We start from the raw sequence: 25,013 nt of genomic DNA on the forward strand, positions 1-25,013 counted from the left end.
GGGGTGGAATGATAGTACGCCATTTGGTAGCACAACCTTTATAAGATTGGGCCCAGGTGCCGGAAAGGTTTGCTACTTACTCGAACGCTCAAAGATGAAATTATTGCTCACAATGGCAAGTGGTTTCATCTTTCAATCCTTTGTCCAGCCTTTCCAATAGCATATGTATTCATTGCTCACTGTTTATAGGTTAGTGGTATGGCACTGGTGACTGTCGGCACTCGGCATACTAGTTCCGTCGGGTCGTTTTTAGTTGAACTTGTGTCGATCATAAAAGACTCAACGAAACATTGTTGTGACATCTAATTATCTTACCTTCTCCCATCTGCAGGCGTACCAGATGCGACCTTCCATCATCTTCTTCGACGAGGTGGACGGCCTGGCGCCGGTGCGCTCATCCAAGCAGGACTACATCCACGCGTCCATCGTGTCCACACTACTGGCGCTCATGGACGGCGTGGACTCGCGCGGCGAGGTGATTGTGATCGGCGCCACCAACCGGCCCGACAGCGTGGACCCGGCGCTGCGCCGGCCCGGCCGCTTCGACCGCGAGTTCCACTTCCCGCTGCCGCCGCTCGAGTCGCGAGAGCAGATCCTGCGCATCCAGCTGGGTTCCTGGCGGCCTCCGGTGCCCGAGCCGACCATCTCCTGGCTGGCGCGCCAGACGGCCGGCTACTGTGGCGCCGACCTCAAACACCTGGTCACGGAGGCGGTGCTGCACGCGCTGCGCGAGCGCTACCCGCAGATCTACGGCAGCAAACAGCGCCTGCTTATCGACGTCGACCAGATTCAGGTGAGGTGGCCACTGCCGAACGGAGGGCCTGGCTCACTGGGGGATATAATGACTAATGAGCTGTTGACATATGATGGAACACGGTGGACGGAGGTGGATTTTTCACACACGCTTTCTTCCTTTGTGACCCACAACACCTAATTTGGGGAGGACAAGCTGCCCCAACGGTTCCTGACTTCATGAAAAGTTGTGGGGGCGGTGGGGGCAAGCTTCCCCCACTGCCCCCTCCCCCGGTTCCCGCGCCTATGTATGAATCTATGAAATTATGTTGGTAGATTTCCGATTTCGATTCCTCCAGCTGGGAAGGGGGGGGGGGCTCAAATGTGTACATTATGAGCCCCCCACCCCACCCCACCTCCCAGCCGAAAAGTCGGAGGGGCTCAGCCCCCGCTGCCCCCCCCCCCCCCCCCGGTTCCCGCACCACCGAGTACCGGTACGGTACGCGGGCCGAGTGATAAGATTTCCGATGGCGACATTTCCTCCCTGCGGCATCGAGGCGCCCAAGCTCCAGAATGGGGGGTCTTTTAACCCGGCAGGCGGTGGGCCTCCCGGCCACCTTGCGCGTGGTGGGGAGGGGCATTTTTTGCCCCCCCCCCCGTATCTCCAAAACTACTGGACGGATCCGGAAAATTCAAACGGCGTTCGATAGCCCTGCCAAATTTGTTAAGGGAAGCCAAATTTTATTGAACTCAGGGTCACCGATGACGTCACAGGTCAGGTCAAAGATAAAATATTTCACCGTTGACAGGTCTTCTAGGGAAAGCGCTATAACGCCGAGCAAAACGCATTTTGTCGAAAATCAGCGATAGGGCGTCAGTTGTCTAGCACCTATGTTGCTATTTGAGGTCACTGGTCATACCAGGTCAGGTCACAGGTCAGATCACCAAGGGTCACCACTCACCATATGAACCCAACTTTACTAAGGTTGTGCGATGCATGTTTTATGGCCAATTTTTCATTTCCAACTCAATGGTGTATGTTATAAGACCATCAGGCACGGTTTAGGTCACTTTCTGGTGGAGGTCAGGTCAAGGTCAGGTAAAAAAAGGTCAAATTTCCAAGTTGTTAGATTTGCATAAAATGGGTTGCAATTCGATGCATTGTTGCAGATTGCAGATTGCAGTTGCAGATTCGATGCAGCTCGTCACGGGGAGTCTAATGGTGGTCTTTGTTTTGCGCTACGAGGTCTAGAATTGCTAAAAATTGAGTTTGAAAATTTGACGTCATCAATTTTGAACAGTTTTTTCGCTATAACTTGGCCAAAAAAGAGGTATCGATCTCAAATTTGGTATGTAGATAGAAGGCGGTAGGGACTATCACATATATTCCGTTTTTTTTTAGAAATTCAAAAACTTATTGGATTTTTCGGGTATTATATTCAAAAAATATATTTTTTGATTTTTGGGGGTCAAAATCCAAATCATTCAAAAATCTGAGATAGCAGTTTTGCAGCCCTGTCAATCTACACCGTTTATGTCAGAAACATTTTTCTGTATCTCTAAAGCTGTAGGCCTGACAGCTCTTCCCTCGAAACCATTTTTTGGGTCGAAAATGGCAGAAATGACGTCACTCTGACGTCATTAGCGGCCAACCTATCACAGCCTTTGGAAAATTTTTGGTCACAATGTGCAATAGCTATTCACGGGAGGTTACTGAAAGTTTGGTCACGATCGGCGCAGCGGTTCTGGAGATATATCGAGAAAAAAAAACTAAAGGGGGAGGGGCAAAAAATGCCCCCCCCCCCCCCCGCCTGGAAGGTTAAAAGCTCCCCGACGGGGAATCGAACCCCGGTCTCCCGCGTGACAGGCGGGGATACTCACCACTATACTATCGAGGAGTGAATGTGACATTCACTAGCACGAGGGTAGCTTTGCCGCGTCTTTCACGTTGATAAAATCGTACACGTCATTTACCCATTGTATAAGCCAGCATGCAATGTTCGTACAGAACTCAGAAGTACAGTTTCCAGTGAGCTGCCTTGTTTGGTCGTGCGTCAACCGGTTCTGATATGTTGTTGGACAATACCCCAAAAACGCCTTTTTTAATATCTTCGCCAGGGGAAAGGCCTTCAAATGGCCGCCATTGACAGACAGTGGGCGTTTAAAGGGACCCTCCCACCTTAACATTAGATTTGAGTTGAGATAGCCAAAATGGGGTCCCTGGCTCACAATTACCGGTTTCGGCACTCAAAACATCGAGAAATGCCTTAAATCGGAAATATTGAATTTCAAAATTGCAGCATTTTGATTCAGAGGGGCTAATGCAAAGGAATACCCCTCTGAATGTGTGACGTCATCGCAGATATCTAATGATTTTTAAATGTTTGACCAAAACGTTTTGTAGGACGCGGTGGTATATGCTGCTTTGCGCGCAACAAATGCCGCACTTTCAAATAAAGTCGCTAGGAACAGCGGAGATCCCAAAAAGTAAACAAAAGTAAAAGTCTAATATCTTGAAAACCGGTAAATATTTTTCGATGAAATTTGGTAGATATTCGTTTTTTGCTCTTTCTGAACCGAGTGACATCACTTTCATGCCAATTCATTAACTTTTTTGAAGGTGGGAGGGTCCCTTTAAGAGCCCCCTCCCCCCGCCGACTTTTACCGATAACTCGAGAACTCGAGAAATCACATGATCGACCTGAAGTTTTCTCCTTAGCTCCTGCCATATCAGTTTTTATTGTCTGTGGAAGTTTTGTTTGGAGTCGTCATTTTTTTTAAGTAATGATCGATTTTGTCACGATATAAAAGTGGTTTTACTGATAACATCTCTCCACGGCGTATGTTTTGATGGATTTGCAAATAGGATGTCGAATATCACGCTCTATAAAATGTCATCTTAGATTTTCCTAAATCAAAACTGCGCTTTTTTAAAAAGTTTACGGAAAAATAGATAAGTTTCATTTTTTTTTTCAAAAATGGAACGTGTATACTGTATAATATATAGTATAATAGGTACAGCTATTAGAGATAAACCACTATGCCAAATTTCAGAGGATATCTTAAAATGTGACTCCCCAAATAAAAAGCTTACTTACCTAAAAATTTTGCTAAATGATGCCGCAATTGCTCGTATTTTAAATGCCATTTTCAAAGCTATAACCGTTTTACAGAAAAACAAAAGACACTGGTTGCCTCATGAGCTCAATCTGCATATGGTAGGCTCCATTGTTTTTTGAAATTGCACAACTTGAAAATTTGACGATTTGACCGACTTCCTAATATTTGCCTTTAACTGCTAAAATTAGTTTTACGCGACTCAGACAAAATATATGTCTAAAACTGGTCAGAAAGCATGTGCCTCATGCCACTTCTATAAAATCAGTGACCTATTTTAACCTAACCTTGACCTTGAGAAAAACTTTGTGTGAATTCAGCACTTCTGGAATGGCTTCAGCAGCCTTTTGTTGGTAGTATTTGAGCAAAAACTGGTCTCGGTACCTTCAACGCTACGTTTGCTAAAAAGCTCAACTTGAATATACTGAGTGTCGACCTTTGACCTGACCTTGACCAGACACGTGACCTCAAATTTCACATTTCCGTGCAGTTTTCAGTTTCCCTTATGATGTCATAGGTCAGTGACAGGTCCGGAAATGCGATTGGTGTCAAGATCTGGCTTGAATCAACTGAGTCATTTTCCAGCTCTCCATCGCCCTAGCTATGGCGAAGAAAATCTGTCGAGGGCTGGCACTGGCTCTTCCCCTTCGCTCTAAGCCGGGTAGTGTTAATGATTGCTGGAGGTCATTCTCGTGACCCCTCGCCCAAGAAAAAGCTCCCCGACGGGGAATCGAACCCCGGTCTCCCGCGTGACAGGCGGGGATACTCACCACTATACTATCGAGGAGTGATGGTTTTGGTTAGGAACGTTATGCCCGATAATCCAACATTTCTGCCTCTGATAAAATCTACATACGTCACATACACGTCACATGCCTATTGTTTTAGTCTGCACGCAATGTAATGTATCGTGGCACTATCCATCGGCCGCTGTCTTCATTCACCCGACAAACGGGTTTTGGTCGTTTCCAAAAAGGCTTCAAATTCGCGAGGGAAAAGCTTTCAATTGTCAGGTTATTGTAGGTAGGTACCGTGCAAGGAAATTCATGGATTCATGGATTTCATAGATTCAGTAAGAATTATGCAAGTGTCTGATTACATGAATCATGATAGCTCTTGCCTTCGGTCGTCAGTCTACCTTGACCCCAAGTAGGTACCGTGGATTTGCCCAATGTTCCCACTTGTGAACATCCAAATTTCGCTGTACTTACAACTCAATGATACTGTGAACCGACGCCTCGCCCGTTTTCGCGACTCAGCGCAGCAGGAAGCAAACGAGCTTTCATATGCCTCCTGGACTATCTGCACTTAACAACGCGCCCTGGGAACAAGTGCCTAGAGAGCATGATCATGTCCGAGACGTCATTGTCGCCTAAGTGCCCCAGTACGACTTCAATGATGGCAGCCGGTCCTCCATCCTGAAGCTGTTCTGGGTCAGTACGAGTCCATGCTGCGCTGCGTCAGCTGCGGAAACCAGTCGGCGAAGTTCAAGGCATTTTGACACCTCTCCGTGCCAATGGCAGTCAGATGCAGCCGATGCTCGCTCCACGAGTGCATCAAGCTTCACGTGGCGGACGAAACGATCAGTGGTTGGAGTTGTCCAGAGTGCCAAAGCAACGATGGGGCCACCAAGCGGCTGGACATTTGGTGTTTTCAACCAGTGCCTACTAATCGTTCACGTATAGCGCTTCCGACGGCGCGTGAATGAAGAATCAATCTGGTGTCCAGTTTCCTCCACAATATGTGGATAGGTCACCGTACGTGGTCAACTAGGTTGCGCACCACCGGCATCCCAAGCATCATTGGTGCGGTGTGGTGAATCGCTTTGGTTCCACGGACAGGGACACTACATACACGGCTTTCTGCCGCGCACCCAACGCGGGCAGAAGGCACAAGTACGACCACCACGAGGTGCACGACTTCTGAACAAGGGAGGCGTGCAAAGCTCGGTCGGCTACATATTGTTTTACTTGGAGACGAGCGATTGTTGGCTCTGCCACTTCTGCCCGTGACCAAGCGAACATGAAGGTTGTCTTCTATGTATGTCTGAGGGCAACGCAAGCTAGCCATTTAACTGCAATGTCTGTGTTTTGTGCTTTATGATTTTTCAGTGCTATAAAGAAGAAAAACAGCCAATGCTGTCACTTTGATCACATGGTGGAGGTGTGATCTACGGCCGTCATTGAGTCTCGGCCATCTTTGGTTACCTATTGCAGCTTCAGTTGCAAAACGACCACCATGTGGTTGTGTTCCTTCATTTCCAGCCACGTGCGTTGCATGTTTGTTGCAAATGTTGCCTGAATAAGAAAAAAACATCAAGGACACGAATTTGGGGTGCTGTGTGTGTGTGGGGGGGGGGGGGGGGTGGCACAAAACCTCCCCGACGGGGAATCGAACCCCGGTCTCCCGCGTGACAGGCGGGGATACTCACCACTATACTATCGAGGAGTGATTCGTTGTGGTTCACAGTAAGCTGAACAGATATCCTCATTTTGGAACGTTTTACCCGGCCTACGATACCATCTTCCCGTTTTCATTGTTTCGGGCTGACCTAACACTGACACTGTCAGTTGTCACGCGACTCCTTGGTTTTCGACATCGCCATTTTGATCATATCTACTGCATGTAGAACGCTGTTACTCGACCTCGTCTCTGATACCGCCGCTGGATGATTTAGCCTACTGGACAATTGGTACGGATGTATAGGTATTAGGTATGCATGTTTGGTACAGCTGACTTCAGAATGATGCTCCAATCCCCACAATCTATCAGTTTTCTAGAACGCCAGACTGTGCCGCTTATCACGAAATTAATCGTGCCTATGGTGAGAGTGGGATCACAGCATTACACTGCGTCACTCAGCCTGTGTTATGCGGCACAGCCTACCGTTTCAGGCAACTGACTGCCTATGAGAAGTGGAACATCAATTTGTAATCACCTGTACAACCAATGACCAGGACTAGCACACTGCCCCGCCTCAGAACGTCCGCGCTGATACGCCACCTGCCTCCGTCTTCAGGTGCAGCCGTCTCACTTCCGTGCGGCGATGGCGCGGATGACGCCGGCCGGCCAGCGGGACCGGACCGAGGAGCGCCGCCTGCTGCCTGCCGCCGTCCGTCCCCTGCTGGCCGCCCCGCTGGCCGCGGCACGCGCCGCGCTCCGCACCGCCTTCCCCTGGGGCTACAAACAGACTGCCGCCGAGCTCAGGTGCATAATAACTCGCTAGGAGTGGAGTGGAGTGGATCTCAGCGTGTGGAAATGGATGGGATGAATTAGTGGTGTATTATAGAATTCCAGTAATTGCCTTTCCCCGTTTTATTCAGCTAGCTAACTAACATAGGCAAATGATAGCCACATAACTTATTGAATGGCGAGTGGTTTGCCATTATAGTTTCATAGGTACAAATATCCAGAGAATGTAATCATTCTTTCTGTTCTGGGTTTGAGTCCTTTGCTTCCGACTTACACCCCTGACGGTCGAGTCGAGTAGTTAGTTTCGATTGCTGTTCGATTGCTGCTAACTGACCATGCCCGCCGGGGCAGCCGTGCCGAGGCCTACATGCCGCGTCTGCTGCTGGCCGGCCGGCCGGGACAGTGTCACACCGAGTACCTGGCGCCGGCGCTGCTGCACGGCCTGGAGAACGTCCGAGTCTTCACCTTCAACGCCTTCTCACTGCACGCCAGCGGCGCCGACCCGCTCACCACGCTCTCACAGGTGAGCTGGGATGGGCTGGCTCTCACGGGTCAGAGGGACTGTGAGCTGTTTGTCCACGCTCTCAAAGGCAAGGGCAAGGCAAGGCAAGGCCTCAAAGGCAAGGCAAGACTATACCTTCTGTCTCGGTACGCTACTTTTACTCTGAGACATTTTCACACTTCGTCGTTTTTTAACTTTGCAGTCTGATAGCTGGGCTTAATGCACACGTTTGGAATCATGCTTGTGCAATTATTAATTAATATGGCGTTTTGCCGTTGTTGTCTGTCACTGGTAGGTACCCCAAATATAGGGCACGCCACGTACGGAGGAATTTTCTTGACTTTCCAATAGGTACTTACGATTTGGCAGTTTCTCGAAATTGCACTCTCCGATAGCATAGTCGTGCTGCTCTTGTGATGTTTGATGTCCTCAAAGTCCAATTAACGCTTTCTTCCAGCTTGAGATGGATACTAGCCGGCTTTTTCTTTCCTGTTTTGCGCAAAGACATTTCTTAACTACGCTCCTGATTGTTCAAGATATGGAATAGTAAAAACCGGTGCTGCTTATCATTACTTTTTCGCTCACTTTTGTGCTCCTTTCGTGTATTTATACGGACGAAAGTCAAAGGAAGCAGAAGTATTCTGCTCTGATAAAGTTGTGCCTGTCAAGTTAGACTGTCCCGCAATATGCAGAAAAGCCCAAGCTGGGCGCTGTGCTGCCAAACAAGCCCAACTCCGATATTCGGCGGGCTGGTGGCATCGGCGATTGTACTCCACTTGACGTCGGGCTGTTTTTTTGCAGCACCAGTCACCACGTAATGCAGCATTACTTTGTTAAACACAAGTTTTGCGGCCAAGCACGAAGTTTGAGCGTGTTTCGCCCATAAGAGGTGCATTTGGAGGCTCGCCATTGGCGTCCTCAAGGGGTCGACTGCGCCAATGGCATTGCATGGAAATAAACGGACGGATAACGAATGGCGATTATCCCCGACCCATTCAGTTTCGCTGTGTAGAGAGTGATGGACGCAGTCCTCTAATAAAGCTCTTACGCGAGGGAATCCCATGAAATGAGGCCCTGAGGCGGAGAGCAAGGCGTCTAATCGACATCTGCTTTTAAAGCTGACGAGCCTCCCACGTGGAACAACCATCTTTAGTTTATGGTGTGCCACTCAGTTTAGTGTATGTCCTGGAATCATTCCCGTCGTTTGTTTACTAGTTTAAGTGTGAACTATATCGTTATCACTTCAGTAATGATGGTCAAACCCTGGTTGGAAGCACAGATATCGAGGAGCGCCTTGATATTTGTCCTAAATGGATGTCTAAATGCAAAACGCTTTCGCAAAACAGTTCGACATCCTGGATTCTGTAGATGTGCAATGTGCATATCGTGTTCGCCATGTTATGTCATTTTTTTATGAGCATCGGATGAAAAAAGTGCGAGGCGGTTGTTGGAGGAACTAGGAAGCTTTTTTATGACATTCTGTAACCGCCGAACGTGAAGCGTTCATTGTGAGGCCCTGTCTTGCAGACTTGTGCCGGGACCAAAAATCAAGATCCAGGATCCTCAAGGTCCCACGACAAATTCAATTTGTAGAATCCAAGGTTTCCAAGGTCCCACGGCAAATTCAATTTCTAGAATCCAAGGTTTCCAAGGTCCCACGGCAAATTCAATTTCTAGAATCCAAGGTTTCCAAGGTCCCATGGCAAATTCAATTTCTAGAATCCAAGGTTTCCAAGGTCCCACGGCAAATTCAATTTCTAGAATCCAAGGTTTCCAAGGTCCCATGGCAAGAATACATTGCAGGGTCCACAGTCCCCAAGGTCCCACGACAAGAATGCATTGCAGGATCCACAGTCCCTAGGGTCCCACGACAAGTGTGAATTTCAGGATCCACAGTCCCCAAGGTCCCATGACAAGTACACACTTCAGAGTTCAGGGTCCACAGTCCTCAAGGTCCCACGGCAAGAATACATCTCAGGATCCAAAATATTCAGGGTCCCACAACAAGAACTTAAACAAACTAACATTCTGATGAGCAGACTTACTTCTAATTACTAATATTCTGCCAACGGATGCCCAGCAACATTGAAAGGGGCAGAACCTATGCAAACCTGTGGACTGTGGTGGTTTTATCATTAACCAACATAGGTAAGGGGAGCTTCAACACAAGTTAAAAATGAATCATAATATCAATCTCTCCTTCTTTAACCCGGCAGTTGCTGGGGTATTTCGCCACCCACCGTTTGCTGGGGGGGGGGGGGGGCGTTAAACGCCCCCAGCCGATAACTCGAGAACCAATAGGCGCAGCGAAACGCACGAGGCGGCAAACGAAAGAGCGCGACGAGACGCTTCAGATGAGTACTTAAAAGTTGAATTTTGAGGTCACAGGTCAGGTCAAGGTCAGGTCAAACACCGGAAATCGGGCTTTCAGTAGCATGGATTTCAGGACTTCGCAATGGGCGCCTCTCGTCATAAACTCTGTCAAAACGGTGCACAATCCATCATATAAGGCTTACAGGAGTGTCAGCTCCATGTAGGGGTCAGTCAAGCATAGGTCAGGGTCAAGGTCAGGTCAACCGGCTAGGCACATATCCCCGAAAATCAAAACTGATATTCGCAACCTGTGACACATGTTTTATGGGTAATTTGGAGCGTAGAACACGATGGTGACATTATTTTTCTCATATGTGTACGAGTTTGGCTCAAAAAGTTCAATTTACGAAATTCATGTATCATGGTCGTGAAGTAGTCACGAGAAATTACCAAGATTCAGTTCAAGATTTTGGAAAATGCGGAACAATAATCAATAATCGAAGATAGCCATTAGATTGCTCATGGTATTGGCAGTCTAATGGCGTTTACGGCATGTCTGTATATCTATTCTGTGATTTTATATGATTTTTTGAACATATACCGTTTTTGGTCGAAAACTCAGAAATCATGACGTCACTAAAACCTCGATATCTCAAAAATTTTCCGACCGATTTTTTTGAAACTTTGTCACAATAAACTTCAATCAATTTCCTACAGGTACCCGAAATTTGGCGCGCCTGCGGCGCGCCGTTTTTATGCTATGGCCCGGCGAAAAAAGTGGGGGCGTTTAACGCCCCCCCCCCAGCAACTCGCGGGTTAACCTGACAAATTCATAAAAATACAGGTAGGTAATAGGTAGGCCTTGCAATTTGTATTGTCATGTACCTTTCAATTCAATCTTACCTGATCAGTAGGAATGTAGGATAGCACCTTATAGTCATTGAAGACAGATATTCAAGTATTCTTTCAGGCAATATAAAAAACAGAAATAAAGCTTACAGGCTTCATGAAAACGTAAAAGTTGAATTGGATAGGTATATGCTTTCGATTTTCTGCACATTCAGTTACATAATACCTAGGATAAAAACTCAAATATGTTCTAAGTCTTGTTTACGCGAGCGCTCACAGAAAAACTGATCGGCTAAGCCAATAGAATTAGAGTATAAGCGAGCGCAAACCTTACTTACTGTTCATTCACATTAGATTGAAGGCTCCGAACAAAATTCCATGTGATAATTTTTTCGTCAGACGGTTATTCGTCGGCAGATTTTCGTCTGACTTTTTCGTCTTGCATTTTTCGTTTGTACGAATTGATTTGGTGCATTTTTCGTCTGAGTATTTTTCTGTCCGGCATTTTTTCGTCTGGACGAGGCGGAAAATGTCCTTATGAAAAAATGCGCGGACAGAAATATGCACAGACGAAGAAATGCATAGACGAAGTCACGAAAGTCTGCGGACGAAAATCTGCAGACGAAAATTTGTCCGACGAAAACCTGCTAAACGAAAAAGTTGAACTGTCATGGAATCATTGCTTATATTGCTCATTGCTCAATGGTGATTTGATGAATTGCAAAACAACTAAGTTTGACACTTACTAGGTCAGTGGGTAGCTTCCAAATAGCTTCAAGCCCGGCATATCACAACCCAGAAAATATGTGAGGTGAGATTAGAAAAGAACTTTCCAAACCACCACTGTCCACTGTTTGACAGTTTCATAATCCATAACATTGATAATGTAAAAAGCTACAGTACCAGGTCTCTTGTTCCAGTTCTGCCTCACAGCCATGACAACGATTTGGCTCTATATATGTCTACACAGTCTGGTTCGTTTTCTCTTCATGTATCTATCTTAGCCCCTTGCAGCTGGTCACTCAACCATAGATATTTATTGAAGTGCTTACAGACAAAAACCTAGTGCAACTGCAGGGTCCTTAGTGGCCCATGTGCAACATAAACCTCATGGTCCAGCTTCCAGGATTCTTGAGGTCCCTCAGCAAAATGATGGTGTAGATCCAGACCGTTCTCCTAAGATCCCATGACAAATAATAAAACTGGGACTGAAGGTCTGCATTCTGCAGGGTCTTGCAGCATACCAAAATTTTGAGGTCCTGACCCCTGGGTTTCCATTGTTTCACGGCATATGAAATGTTGAGGTCCTGGGTTTCTAAGGTCTCATGACACATGAAATGTTGATGTCCTGGGATTCCAAGGTCTCGCGGCATATGCAAATGTTGAGGTCCTGGGATTCCAAGGTCTCGCGGCATATGCAAATGTTGAGGTCCTGGGATTCCAAGGTCTCGCGACATATGCAAATGTTGAGGTCCTGGGATTCCAAGGTCTCGCGGCATATGGATGTTTTAAGGTCCTGGGTTTCCAAGATCTCGCGACAAAAATGACAATGCAAGGTCCAGGATCCTTCAAGGTCCCAGACCTTGGACTCTGCGAACCCTGGATCTCGGATCTTTTTGGGACCTTGGCACAAGTCTGCAGTGTCTTGTATCGTTGGCAAATGCGCTCTTCGCCCACCTCCCGCATGGTCTAGTGGCTAGGATACACGGCTCTCACCCGTGAGGCCCGGGTTCGATTCCCGGTGCGGGAAATTGTTATTGTTTTCTGACGATATTCCTCGAAATAGCATATTGGCAATATGCTGGTTTCGCAGCGTTACTTCACCTTTGTTACCTCCCTTGGAGGTTTCCTCGCAGGTTGCCTGGGTGGGATTACAGAACACGGAACCATGGTCAGGCATGAGGTTTGGTTGGTAGCAAGGATTTAGTGGCCACTGGCCACATGTAGTAATATGTGAGCTTCCCGCTTCTGCAGTTGGCTCCCAGTCAGGTTAAATTAAGTCTCCCTTCGCACTGAGGGAGCGTAGTTAATTTAACACACTCTGCATGCGTCGGGGAGCAGCCACCGAAGCCGCTGTCATACTTGCCTTCCGAACCCGCACTTCTCCTTTGTTGAATAGCAAATGTAACTAAATGTCAAGACCTTTGCTGACGACTCAGTTATATAGTTCATCGCAGACTTTGTAGCGAATCCAGAGCGACCCTGACAATCTCCGGAGCCGCTCTGCCTGGTGGCATTTCCACTTCAGTATCGACAGATGCTGTGTATTTCGCATTGGTTCAAGAAAATCCGTCTTCACGCACACCTTGTCTGAAAACATGCTGTTGTCCCTGAGGAGAAAGCTTGGGTGCTGTTGTCGATGCGGCCCTGAAATTGCACAGACAAGCAGCCTCAGCAGCTAACAAGGCGAAGACTTTGAGATTCGTCTGAAAATCATTCGCAAACCTGACGACTCAATCTCTCTCCGTACTGTACATACAAGACCCTGATGATATGAATAATGAATATGGAACCGGAGTATCAGGCCAATTGTCACTAGGGGATCAGGGACTTCTGGAAAGAGTGCAGAGGTGGGTTACAAAGCTTGTCGCAAGATCCGAACGATGCCGTATTCAAGACGACTTCAAGAACTGAAGCTACCATCCCTGTCATACCGACGGCTCAGAGAGACATGGACTTATGTACCAAATGCTGCGTGGCCTCGTTGAAGTGGACCAAGACTTGATTCATCTCTCTACTGAAGGACGAACTAGAAGACACGAGTACAGTTGGGCAAATCAAGAGTAAGTTTTCTTCGGAATGCTTGACACGACGTGTTAATATTACGGATGCCAGTAGTCGGACTTTCGTCCCTGTCTGAGGCTTCACAACGTTTCGGTCAGTTACTTATTCGGCCGTCGTCAGGTGTTCTTTAGCTCTCAGAAGAGCCTTGATGTTGTTGGCGTTGCACCGTACGTGCCACAATAGTCTTCCAGACAGCGTGTTGCCTCGCTAATGGATTGACTAGGACTATGACTGGGGAAACCTTAATTATATATCCGCTAGCTTCAGGAGCTTCCGAAAGGTATGACGCATGTCGCACTTCTTTAACAACATCCAAGTCCTTATAAGTGCCAAAAGGAATCTGAGGACGGCCAAAGAAACAACTAGCCGAAGCGTTGTGAAGCATGCATCCCAATTCAAGACAGAGACGAAACTTCAACCGTTCTCTGCAAGTTCTCTGCAAGACTTGGTAGCAAGTTCTCTGCCAAGACACCAATTGTTCACAGTCGGAGCCGTCAACCGCTGCAGGAACAGCCTCCCCTCTGCCGTGGCGTCATTCTCCATGTGCCATGGACTCCTTTCAAATCCATATAGATCCCCGTTGTAGCGATCGTCTGTACCTACTAGAGATGTCAATCGGATACCAACTTTTTGGTATACCGATACCAAACCGATACCAACTTGGTATTTGGTATTTCAATCATAATGTGTTTGGTATTTTATTGGTATCATAAGCCCTCACTAATGTATTAGAGGCTAAGAAATCGGTAAAAAGTTGGTATTTCCCTCAGTTTCCCAAGTTGGTTTGGTTTCGGTATTCTCCCGTGGTTTTAGTTGGTATTTGGTTTGGTATCGGTATTCCGATTTTCCGTGATTGACATCACTAGTACCTACCTTCCAGTTTTTTTTTTTATCCATAGGCCCACAACACACCAGTTGAGCTCAAGGTTACCGTAGTGATTCGGTCCTACAGGCTGACGCCTCTAAATTCCGTATACCTGTAAGGAAAAAGGAATCAGGAATGTCCAGTAAATGAGCGTAATCAGCACTGAACTGTGAACATCGTGGAAGCCTGTGACCTGTGACAGCGTTGTTAAAGTCGCTATAATCTCACAGGATCTGGAATGGTGACAGGCGATCTTGGGCTGCGAGACATTTGAGCCCGCAGACCAGAAACTACGCGCTTTCGGTGAAGCGTACGGTGACATTCCATACTAGCCATATATAGAACTCGCTGGCAGGGTTTTCCTTGACTGTTTGAGGATGGCAGGATTTGAACGGGCTTCACTACGTATGTGGATACTCCTCGATAGTATAGTGGTGAGTATCCCCGCCTGTCACGCGGGAGACCGGGGTTCGATTCCCCGTCGGGGAGCTTTTGTGACCCCTTGTGACCTGAAAAGGATTCTGACCAAGAGTTATTCCAACTGCGTTCGGACTTCATTATGTGATAACTGGCCTCTGGTGCTTATTTCTTAGAACTTTGCTCAATGTTACCACTGATTGCTCGGATCGGGTATGTGCTCTAAGCTCTTGCATATACCCATTTCTTGATCTGTGACGTTTCTTGTTTGGGCTTTGGGCTGGCTGAGGCAGTTGCCGTAATGAGTAACTTTACCAGTCACTGCGACGGCAGCGCTTCAGTCCGTATAGGCTGTACCGCAATGCGCAAAATAGCCCAACTGAGGCGCTGTTCTGTCAGATAAGCCCAACCCTAGCGTCGGATGTCCGATGACGCGTCGGCATTGGTGGCTGAGCTTTCTTACTAAACGATGCCGAGCTCTGCTATGGTGCAGAAAACGTGTTATGTTTTACTTCTTGAGTTGTTACGTTTGCAATTCCCATCTGTTCTAATGCCTGGAATGCACAGCTGTCACCCGCGAGGCCCAGGTTCGGTTCTCTGAGCGGGGATTGCATTACGTATAGTGTATGCATTACCGGCTTCTCCTGCACTTCCGGGTTTTACGCTTGTTCTTTTTGTGTCCGAGCTGGTTGCCTAGATGGGATGACAGACAAAAAAGGACTGTGGTCGTGGTTTGGGATGTTTTTGGTTTGGATTGTGAAGCCGCATGTAGTGATTCGTGAGCTCTTCACTGATAAAGTTGGCCTCGCCGTTACGTTGAATCGAGATTGCCTTCGCTCATAACATGGCGAAGCCTGTGCCTGAGCACTGGATTCGTCGGGAGGCAGCTACCGGGGCCGCTACCGCAGAACTATGTCGGACTTCCATTTTAAGGCCGCCCCACACTGGACCTCGCATGCGGGTTGCGAGTTTGCGGGTTTTGAGTTTGCGGACATAGTACTAATTCATAGAGTGATTACATCGTTCCCTTATGGTCACTCCATGAATGCAGTGGAGCCGGTACACCTTCAGAAAATTACATATTGTCGAAATACCAGCACAACGAAACAAAATTAGACTCCAACGAAAAACTCGCAGACCTTGCAGAACCCGCAGACCTCGCAGCGAGGAAAATCGAAAGTTGACTCAAAACCAACTTTTGGGATGCGACGCAAGGTATCTCGCAAGCTAAAAACATGCAGACTCGCTTGTTAGATGGTAGTGTGGGTCATTCAGCATAGATTGTGCTATTTAATTTTGAAGAAACCCGAAAACCCAAAAACCCGCAACCCGCATGCGAGGTCCAGTGTGGGGCGGCCTTTAGGGTTCACATGACCAGTAGATGGAAGGCGGTTTCCCATTAGCTCTGGGTATCATGGGACTTGGAGGACGTGACCTGTGTGACAGCAAGCTCCCTTGTTGACAGCCCTTGAGCCCACGCTGCAGCCCCGCCTGTTTCACCGTTCGAAAGGGGAGCTGCTGATCTTGTGCTGGTGGACTCTTTTGATGACGAACAAAGTCTTACGCGTAGTTGATGTGTGCGTGTGCTTAGTTGGGACTCCGGCGCAAATTGTCAATCCGTCTACTCAAACCCTCGAGACAAGCTTGAATAACATTTGAAGCCTCGCCTTAGTAGCTCTTAGAAGAACATTTGAACTTCCTTGGTCTTCGCGCTTTCTTCAAAACGGTATTTTGACTAACAACTCAGAACCGGTCCTTTTCGTCCTTCCCCAAGACAGGACGTCAGATGCATGCACGGTACTATACTTCGCGTGTCGGTTAGCACAATGGGCATGTGACGTATGCGATGTTATCTAGCTGAAGCAGGCGGCAGTGCTGGCTTTGCACGTACAACATGTTCAGTGTTTTTGTTCCTACTCCTCGATAGTATAGTGGTGAGTATCCCCGCCTGTCACGCGGGAGACCGGGGTTCGATTCCCCGTCGGGGAGCTTTTGGGACCTCGGCTGCACGTAAATGCATTTCTGACGACGTTTTGCTTATTTGCTTATTTGGGATGAGGACTGAGGGTGCCTTTCTTCTGCCTCCATTTGAATGGAAGCTTTGCTCTTTTGCGCTCATGGTTGATTCGATTTGGAATGCAAAGCCCACAGATAACTTTTTGAGTTTGTATTGCCTTGCCTTGCATTTGGTGATGTCCATCAAGTTCCTTGGTGCCACTCCCTCGGCGAACACGTTCATTGACATTGGCGGGGGATATTTTGTCCGATCTGTCTACGAAAAGAGATTCGAACCGGACCGGTTCATCAGCTAGAGAAGGACGCTGTCTTCAGAATGTTGACTATGTGGTTTGGATGATTGTGGCAGTGACCACTTCGTTATGCAAATTATGGAGTCCCGAAGACCTCTGGTAAAGAAAGCTTACTGTGTCTTCAGGCTAGAGGTGAAAGCAAACGTTTGCTGTAAGATGCTGGCCAAGAGGAGGTTATGGAACATGGGCTATCACTTTCTCCCAGATTGACGGTGGTAATCAGCTCCCGCATGGTCTAGTGGCTAGGATACACGGCTCTCACCCGTGAGGCCCGGGTTCGATTCCCGGTGCGGGAAAGTGTTATGAAAGAATGAAAGTGTATGGCGCATATTGTTCATGGTTCTGCAGTCTTGATGAGTTTTTTACTCCTTTTTGAGGTCCCTCGCTTGCTGTCTTCCCGGGATTACTGAAGATGGAAGCGCGGTCAAGCGTGAGGTAGGGTTGGTAGCATGGATTTAGTGGACACATGTAGTGAACTGTGAGCTTCCCGCTGCTATCTGAGCTTCGGTTTTCTTGTCTCGATAAACTCAGACTCATTCCTTGTCCTTACCTGACGGAAGCGTCACCACATACGTTGGAGGCAGCTGCAACGCCACACTGGTCTTCCGGACCCAGAGTCCTTTCCGATAGATGGAAGGTGGTTCGTCACCAGCGCAGACACCGTGGGAGGACGTGAACTTTATGGCTGTGCGATCCCTTGTTCGATCCAGTCATCGCTGCAATGACGAGTCTTACGGGCTGAATGGGTAGCTGACACCATTGCGTAATGTGCAGGGTCATCTACTTGTACTTTGCCAAAGCCTTTGATTCCGTTCCACACCGATGTTTGGTCCACAAGCTCTACGTGTACGGTGTCGCCTCCCGTGCACCGAACGACTTCGTCGACGGGGACTGCCAATTGCCATCCTTGTGTAGGTGCGGAGAACATAGGAGATGCAGAGGCGACATGGTGACTGGACTGCATATCGGTTGTTCCACGTTAGTTTGGCAATGTCACCGGATGTCTGCTCGACACCAAGCGACTAAGGTAGTACCAGAGATCGCAGGTGGCTCGGGTCAAGAAGGCCACGAAGCTCGTGTCCAGAAACACATTCAGCATACAAGTTATAAATGACTGGAACTCGCTTCCGAATGCAGTGGTATCTGATCGGTCCGTTAACTAGTTCAAGGCGCAACTGGGCAAACAATGGGGACGACTCTATGTTCGCGATCCACAATCTACAAAAGCCTTCCATATATGGAGCTTGTCGGTGTTTTCCTTCATTGTGTGAAGTTTGGTGGATTTGTACATGCTTCACTAGGCACTGTTTTCACTCTTCGATAGTATAGTGGTGAGTATCCCCGCCTGTCACGCGGGAGACCGGGGTTCGATTCCCCGTCGGGGAGGTTTTGTGACGTCATTTAAAGCTAAACTTTGTGAATCATTGATCGATGAACATTTTACAGCATCTGCACTGATGGCTGGAGACTTGCAATACAAATCCTGCCGGTAACACTTTCGACATCCTTAATCCCTTGCGTGGTTTTCCTGAAAACAGACTCACGAGTGACGACAACTGATGTCGAGAGAAGAGTCACCACTCACCAACATCGGGACTGGTGTGACAGCAACAACATGGTGCCGGTGTAGTTAGGCTGTACCGCAAGACACAAAATAGCCCAACTATGGCGCTGTGCTGCCATATTAGCCCAACCTTGTCCGGTGACTTGAGGTTTTTGTCCGGTGTGCTCTGTCGCTAACCGGTGTACGAGCTCTGCTCGACTGTGTCAAAACGTATTTCTAAAACCCTATTTTCTCTGACTCCTGTTGCCGAGTTGGTTTTTCGTCTCCCGCAGACTACTGGCTAGTATGCATACATGCATGACTCTCACCCGTTAGGTCCGTGTTCGAGTACCGGTGCGATTAATTTTTGTGACTGATTGATAAATAGTTCTCAATGTGCGGGCTGCTCGAAGTCACGTCAGTTTTTCCAGTTTACCCCACTTGGAGTTGTCCTCGCCGATTGCGTGTGTGGGATTACAGTCAAAAAGATGTAAGCGAGGTCAGAGATGAGGTTTGGCTGCTCATAAACTTACCTGATGGAGCGTAGCTAAGGCCTAAGCGTCACTGCGTGCGTAGGGAAACAGCCACCGAGGCCGGTACCACACTGGCATTCCGGACCCGGACCCGGACTTCTGAATGTCCAGTGTCCATGCCCAGCAGATGAAGGGCGGTTCGCCATCAGCGCGGGACGTCATAGGGGGACGTGAGCTGTGTGGCGACATGCTCACTTGTTCGAGCCGTCGCCACAACAACTCTCACATGATCTGGAAGGGAGCTGGTGATCTTGTCCATGGGTTGAGCTTTCAAATTCCTGGCGACCATGCGTAGTTAATGGACTTTGAAATATAGCTGCTTCGTTTAGATTTGAGTCTGGCTCCCAGGCCATGTGTTACGAATTTTGCCATTAGGCCTTCCATATATGCAGCTTGCTGCGAGGCTTTCCTTGACTAGTTTAGAACGGTGAATGCAAGTAGGCTTCACTGGCAAGGCATAGGCTTCTCGTTCTTGATTCCTCGATAGTACAGCAGTGTCGATTGAGTATCCGCGGTTGTTACGCGGGAGACCGGGATTCGATTCCCCGTCGATGAGCTTTTGTGACGTGCAACCGAAACTCATGCCTGTGGCAATCACTCAGGTCTCAGGGCAGTCAGTCACCATAAACGGAAGCCTTCGGCGGCGACAGCGAAGCGCCGTTCCAGTTAGGCTGTCTTGCAATGCTCAAAATAGCCTAACTTTGGCGCTGTTTGATTGATTGATTGATTGATTCATATTTTATTTATAGAAGCATTTTCACAGTCATACATTTACACGGATTGGTGCAGAAGCGACAAGCGCTTATCTCTAAGCACCTCTCCCAGTTCCCTACAAGGTAGGAGGCACGACCACCGCCCCCGACCGCCCAACCAGCAGACCAGAAGCAGAGCCGCCCGTCGCCAGTCCGCCTATTTTATGCTTAGAGAAATTACTTCCAAAAGTGTGCTTTTTATATGAACCTACCAGTGCCAATGATATAATTTTGAATAGCCCTGACCAGTTCCCCGCCGCCGCCGCCGCCAATACCTTGACCCTCTAGGAGAATTTCGAGTTGTCTTCTAAAAGAAAAAGCGTCAAAGTCGTGGAATACAGTGGAGACAGAGTTAAAAAGAAGCGTCCGTTCGTCAGCGTAAAGAGGGCAGTGCAGCATAAAGTGACGTGAGTCCTCCCAAGGATGACCGCACTGACAGGCCGCATCTTGGGTGTCCTTAGATAAAACTGTGAAGAGGTGTGCTTTTAGGGTGGACATGTGCAAACGAAGTCTAGTGTGGAGAGTGTTGCCTAGCTTGGATCCTGAGGAGAAGAAAGGGTTGGGCTGGGGACAGAAGTGCTGTCTTACTTCATTGGAAAACTTAGAGCGTGATCGGATCTGACGGATATGTTCGGGGAGGGAATTCCAGGATCTGGTAGTTTCAGGGATGAAGGATCGCTGGAAACAGGATAGGCGGTTTTTCGGGAGCGTGAGCAGTGATGAGGTGCGGAGGTTGCGTTGAGTCGAGTCCTGGCGCGTCGGCGTGATTAGGTCTGTTACATAGGCAGGAGTTGATGGCGGTGGATGGCGGAGTTGATGGAAAAATGTCAGTCTGTGAGTCAGTCGTCTTGTCGTCAGTGTTTCCCATCCCAGGTCCTTATGCAACTTGTCAGTTGGAGATCTGTAAAGGGCACCAGTCACTAGTCTCGCCGCTCTGTTCTGTAGTTTTTGGAGTCTGAAGATGTCTGAAGTCGTCAGGTGTCCGTCGTACACTATGTCGCAGTAGTCGAAAAGTGGTCGAATGTAAGTAAAATAAATGTCATTCAATACTTGTCTTGGCAAGTATTTAGCGACAGGATAGATAGGGCTAAGTGCTCTATTTACTTTAGTTACAACTTTGTTCACATGTTCGTGGAAGCGTAAGTCAGTCGAGAACGTCAGTCCTAGATGTGTGTGGCTAGATGAAGTTGGGATCCGTTCACCTCCAAAAGTCAGCTGTAGTGTCTGTGTGTCTTGTCTTGTGGTGAATGTCTGCTGCTGTGTCTTCTGTGGGCTAAAATGAATTCCCCATTTATCGCCGAACTGTTTGATGACATCGAGGTCGCGCTGGAGAGACTGCTGGTGTTCGAGTGAATTTCGCGGGTGAGAGGAATAAAGAGAGGTGTCGTCAGCAAAGAATAAAATTTGGTTTTCAGTTAAATTAGATAGATCATTAAGGTAAATAAGGGCTAAAAGGGGTCCGAGGACCGACCCCTGGGGGCAGCCAGCCTTAATCTTCTGCCAGTCAGAGAATGTGTTTCCTATTCGCACTCTTTGTGTTCGATCAGTAAGATAAGATTTTAACCACTCCAAAATGGCTCCAGAAATGCCACACTGCGCTCTGCACTTGTATAAAAGACCCTCATGCCAGATTCTGTCAAAATATTTCGAAATGTCAAGGTACACGGCAGTAAAATCTTCGTTGTTGTCCAGTGATAAAAATAATTTGTGTGAGAGATAAATCAACTGCATTTGGGTACTATGGCCTGGCCGGTAGCCACTTTGCTTATCGGAAAGGATGTCATTTTCCGATAGATGTTTGTATATCTCCTTAAAAACTAGTTTTTCAAGAATTTTGGAAGTGCATGATAAAAGACTAATTGGGCGATAGTTGGTGGGTTCTGAGTTTGAACCTTTATTTTTGAAAATGGCAGAAACGTTGGCCTGTTTCCAGATTGTAGGGAAGTACCCTGAGCTGAGGGATTTATGAAAAAGTTTCGTCAGAGGTTCATAAATAAGTACAGCACAGAGCTTTAAAAGTTTACTTGGAATTTTATCAGGCCCTGTAGATTTGTTTGCATCCAAGGAATTTAAAGCTCTTAAAACATCTGGAGCTGACACCTGAATATGATTGAGGATTGGGATACCAGTGAGGTTGGGTGAGATCTGTGGGGTAGTTAGGTTTGATGTGTCAAGATGAGTTTGTTGTGCAAAATAAAAATTAAGTGTGTTTGCCTTTTCCAAATCATTTGTTGTTAGTGTTCCCTCTGTTCCCATAAGGGGTGGAATGGTTTGTTGTTTGCTGGTCCCAGTCATATTTTTCAAAATTTGGTGATATTTATGGGGGTCTTTTTTGTTAAGAAGAAGTTTGTTGACTTGCTTCTGCATGTGTTCAGATTTTAGTCGTCTGTTTAAGGCTGTTGTGTGATTTCTCTGAATACGCCACTTCAACCAGTCATTGTCTGATTGAGTGGCCTGTGCTGTCCTAAAAAGCCTATCCCTCTTGCGTGTCTCTCTTTTCAACCCTGATGTTATCCACGGCTTATCCTGGCTTTTGACTTTTACTTTTTTGCATGGTATGGAAGCTCTGGCAGCTGAAAGGAGGACATCTGTAAAATTTGCTGTTGCTTGGTCTACATCTCCATCAAGAACACTATTCCAGTCTGTTTCTAAAAGCATTGAGCAGAGTTTGTCAGAGTCAAGTCGGCTGTAGTCCCAAAACTCCCTGTCATAGTTGTAGTCAGTAGGCTGGGTAAAATTCAGGGAAATGAATATAGGGAAATGGTCTATGCTTGAAAAGGGAGGCAGAGTGCCACTACTGGTTATGAGGGTGGGATCAGAAACAATGACCAAGTCCCTTAACCCTCGCCCGCACATGGGGGGGTGGTTGCCACCCCCCCCCCCCCAGGCAGTCTTTCTGCTCTGCACTCAACATTTTTTGAGCTAGAAGGCTGATTTTTCGTATAGCTGCTTGTCTATCCTTTCTTGATGTCCACTGAAAATTTCAAGTTTCTGTAACTTTCGGTTTCGGAGATATGACCTTGTTTTTCAGGTCATGTCATGACCCAAATGGCCAATTCTCAACATCTTGCGTTTGCCATGGGCCTTGTGAGCTTTTGACACCCTGATTTCGGCCTTTTTTGCCAGTCTTATCTCCCACCTATCATGGAACATGTTGTTCGACGATGTACAGGGGTCAAGGTCAGGGTCAAGGTCAACCTAGGTCATCTAGAATAATTGCGTTTTAGGCAAGCTGAATTTACTTTTTGTGAAGTTTTTTGACTGCATTTTTGGTAAAGCTTCTCAGATCATGATTTCATGTGATATGGACCCAAAAACAATCGGTGCACACATCAGTATACACACAGACACACACAGACATACAAACACATATAATTGACATTGACCTAACTTGACCTGAAATGACCTCAGCAGCAAAATTATGGTCGGATAGTGTGACAAAGAGGTTCTAGCTGGCTTGGCACCAGAAAACAGCAACGTCATCGGTATTTGATAAGCAACGCACTTGATATCCAACGGTGACCCAAAACAGCAACATTTTTTAGTTTGACCTGACCTGGAAGGTCAACGACTGACCTGAGAAGGTAAAACTGGGTATCATTAGATTCGTCTCTTCCCAAAGAATCTTTTTGGTCTTTACTGCTAAGCTCTATCTCCAACAGGAACGAAATGGCGCGGGGGGGTGGCAACCACCCCCCCCCCCCCATGTGCGTTCTAGGATGGGAAAATGGCATGTGCGGGCGAGGGTTAAGTTTGCCACTCCAGTTCCTTGGTCTGCACGTGTTGGCTCTGTAATCAGCTGAGTCAACTGGAGAGACATCAATTCCTCTTCAAAACGTTTTTCAAATCCTGTTACGGGACTGTGATTTGAGTACATTGGTAAAAGGTAAGTGTTTCCAAGATTAAAATCTCCCATGATTATAATCTGGGAGTGTGGGAGAGACTTTGCCTGAGCAAACCCCTCATTGAATGCGTCCAAGAAATCTAAAAACTGGTCAGCTAAGATATGAGGTGGCACATATGCACAACACACAAGTATGGTGTGATTTTTGATGCTGAGTTTACACCAGATTAGTTCAAAATCACCAACCTCAAGATCAGATAGTCTTTTAGTAGGAATGCTGTCCTTAACGTAAATAGCCACTCCACCTCCGTGCCTGTTACGGTGTTTAACAAAAGGTGAGTGAAAATGGTCAAGGGCATAAAGGGAAGGGTGAACATTGGCATCTAACTTAGTTTCAGTGGCACATAGCACATCAATGTTATGAGTCAATGTATGTTGAGAGAGCTCGTCTAGTCGGCAGTCAGAAGTGATAGAATTAACATTAACATGGGAGAAGTTGAGGAGTGAGGGAGGACATGTCAGCGGCGACAGCAGGGAGCCGGGGCAGGGACCAGAATTTTCATCACCTGCTATTCTGATATTCCCCATGGAAGAATTTACTGTACCTAGCCCAGGTGACTGGCGACCGACAGACACAGCCACAAGCAAGCGGGCTGTTATGCGAAATAAGCCCAAAGTGACCGAGGGCCTTTCGCCATTGACTGTTGGCGTAGATACCAAGCTGCACTGAATCCGGGAAAGAAATATACAATTTTATACAGTTTTGCAATAATGATATCCCACGGTGAACACATTTATTATCTTTGGCGGCTGACATTATGTCCGGTCTGTGTACGAATCGGACCGGCTCATCAGCTAGAGAAGGACGCTTTTTTTAGAATGGTGACTACAGTCACCTTTCTAAAAAGTGTGGTCATAGGCGGCGGAACGGGGAGGGCACCGGGGCACCGTGCCCCCTTTGATTTTGGCATTTTAACATTAGCCATATGGGCTTTGCATGGAAAGAATGGGACCAAAAGTTGGCGGTGCCCCCCCCCCCCCTTAATTGAAGGTGCTCCGCCGCTACTGAGTGTGGTAGTGTCTTCACATCTTTATCCGAATTGTGGAGTCCAGAAGACCTCTGTTGAAGAAGTGATTGTAGTAGTGACCACATCTTTATCCGAATTGCGGGGTCCTGAAGACCTCTGTTCAAGAGGTCGAGCTACGTTTTTAGGCTAGAGGTGAAAGCAAACGTTTGCCGTAAGATAGAGGCCAAGAGGAG

At 47.4% G+C, this 25,013-nt stretch overlaps 1 protein-coding gene and 8 non-coding genes across 9 annotated transcripts in view; 6 read left to right on the forward strand and 3 right to left on the reverse strand.

The window, feature by feature from the left end:
* Nucleotides 1-25,013, forward strand: part of LOC122388982 (ATPase family AAA domain-containing protein 2-like) — a 60,160-nt gene that overhangs the window by 17,418 nt on the left and 17,729 nt on the right. Inside the window, exons 10-12 of the mRNA XM_043380594.1 lie at nt 332-793; nt 6,869-7,056; nt 7,393-7,564. Coding sequence (XP_043236529.1) covers nt 332-793; nt 6,869-7,056; nt 7,393-7,564 — 822 coding nt within the window. The remainder of the gene's footprint in view (nt 1-331; nt 794-6,868; nt 7,057-7,392; nt 7,565-25,013) is intronic.
* On the reverse strand, nt 2,559-2,630 carry Trnad-guc. Its single transcript has one exon. It is a non-coding gene; the product is annotated as a tRNA-Asp (tRNA).
* Trnad-guc lies at nt 4,565-4,636 on the reverse strand. The gene has a single exon. It is a non-coding gene; the product is annotated as a tRNA-Asp (tRNA).
* On the reverse strand, nt 6,226-6,297 carry Trnad-guc. The gene has a single exon. It is a non-coding gene; the product is annotated as a tRNA-Asp (tRNA).
* Nucleotides 12,384-12,455, forward strand: Trnae-cuc. The gene has a single exon. It is a non-coding gene; the product is annotated as a tRNA-Glu (tRNA).
* Trnad-guc lies at nt 14,772-14,843 on the forward strand. Its single transcript has one exon. It is a non-coding gene; the product is annotated as a tRNA-Asp (tRNA).
* Nucleotides 16,689-16,760, forward strand: Trnad-guc. Its single transcript has one exon. It is a non-coding gene; the product is annotated as a tRNA-Asp (tRNA).
* Trnae-cuc lies at nt 17,305-17,376 on the forward strand. The gene has a single exon. It is a non-coding gene; the product is annotated as a tRNA-Glu (tRNA).
* On the forward strand, nt 18,395-18,466 carry Trnad-guc. The gene has a single exon. It is a non-coding gene; the product is annotated as a tRNA-Asp (tRNA).

This window comes from Amphibalanus amphitrite, unplaced genomic scaffold (genome assembly GCF_019059575.1).
Source record: "Amphibalanus amphitrite isolate SeventyFive unplaced genomic scaffold, NRLGWU_Aamphi_draft 000341F_arrow, whole genome shotgun sequence".
NCBI classification, from domain to species: domain Eukaryota; kingdom Metazoa; phylum Arthropoda; class Thecostraca; order Balanomorpha; family Balanidae; genus Amphibalanus; species Amphibalanus amphitrite.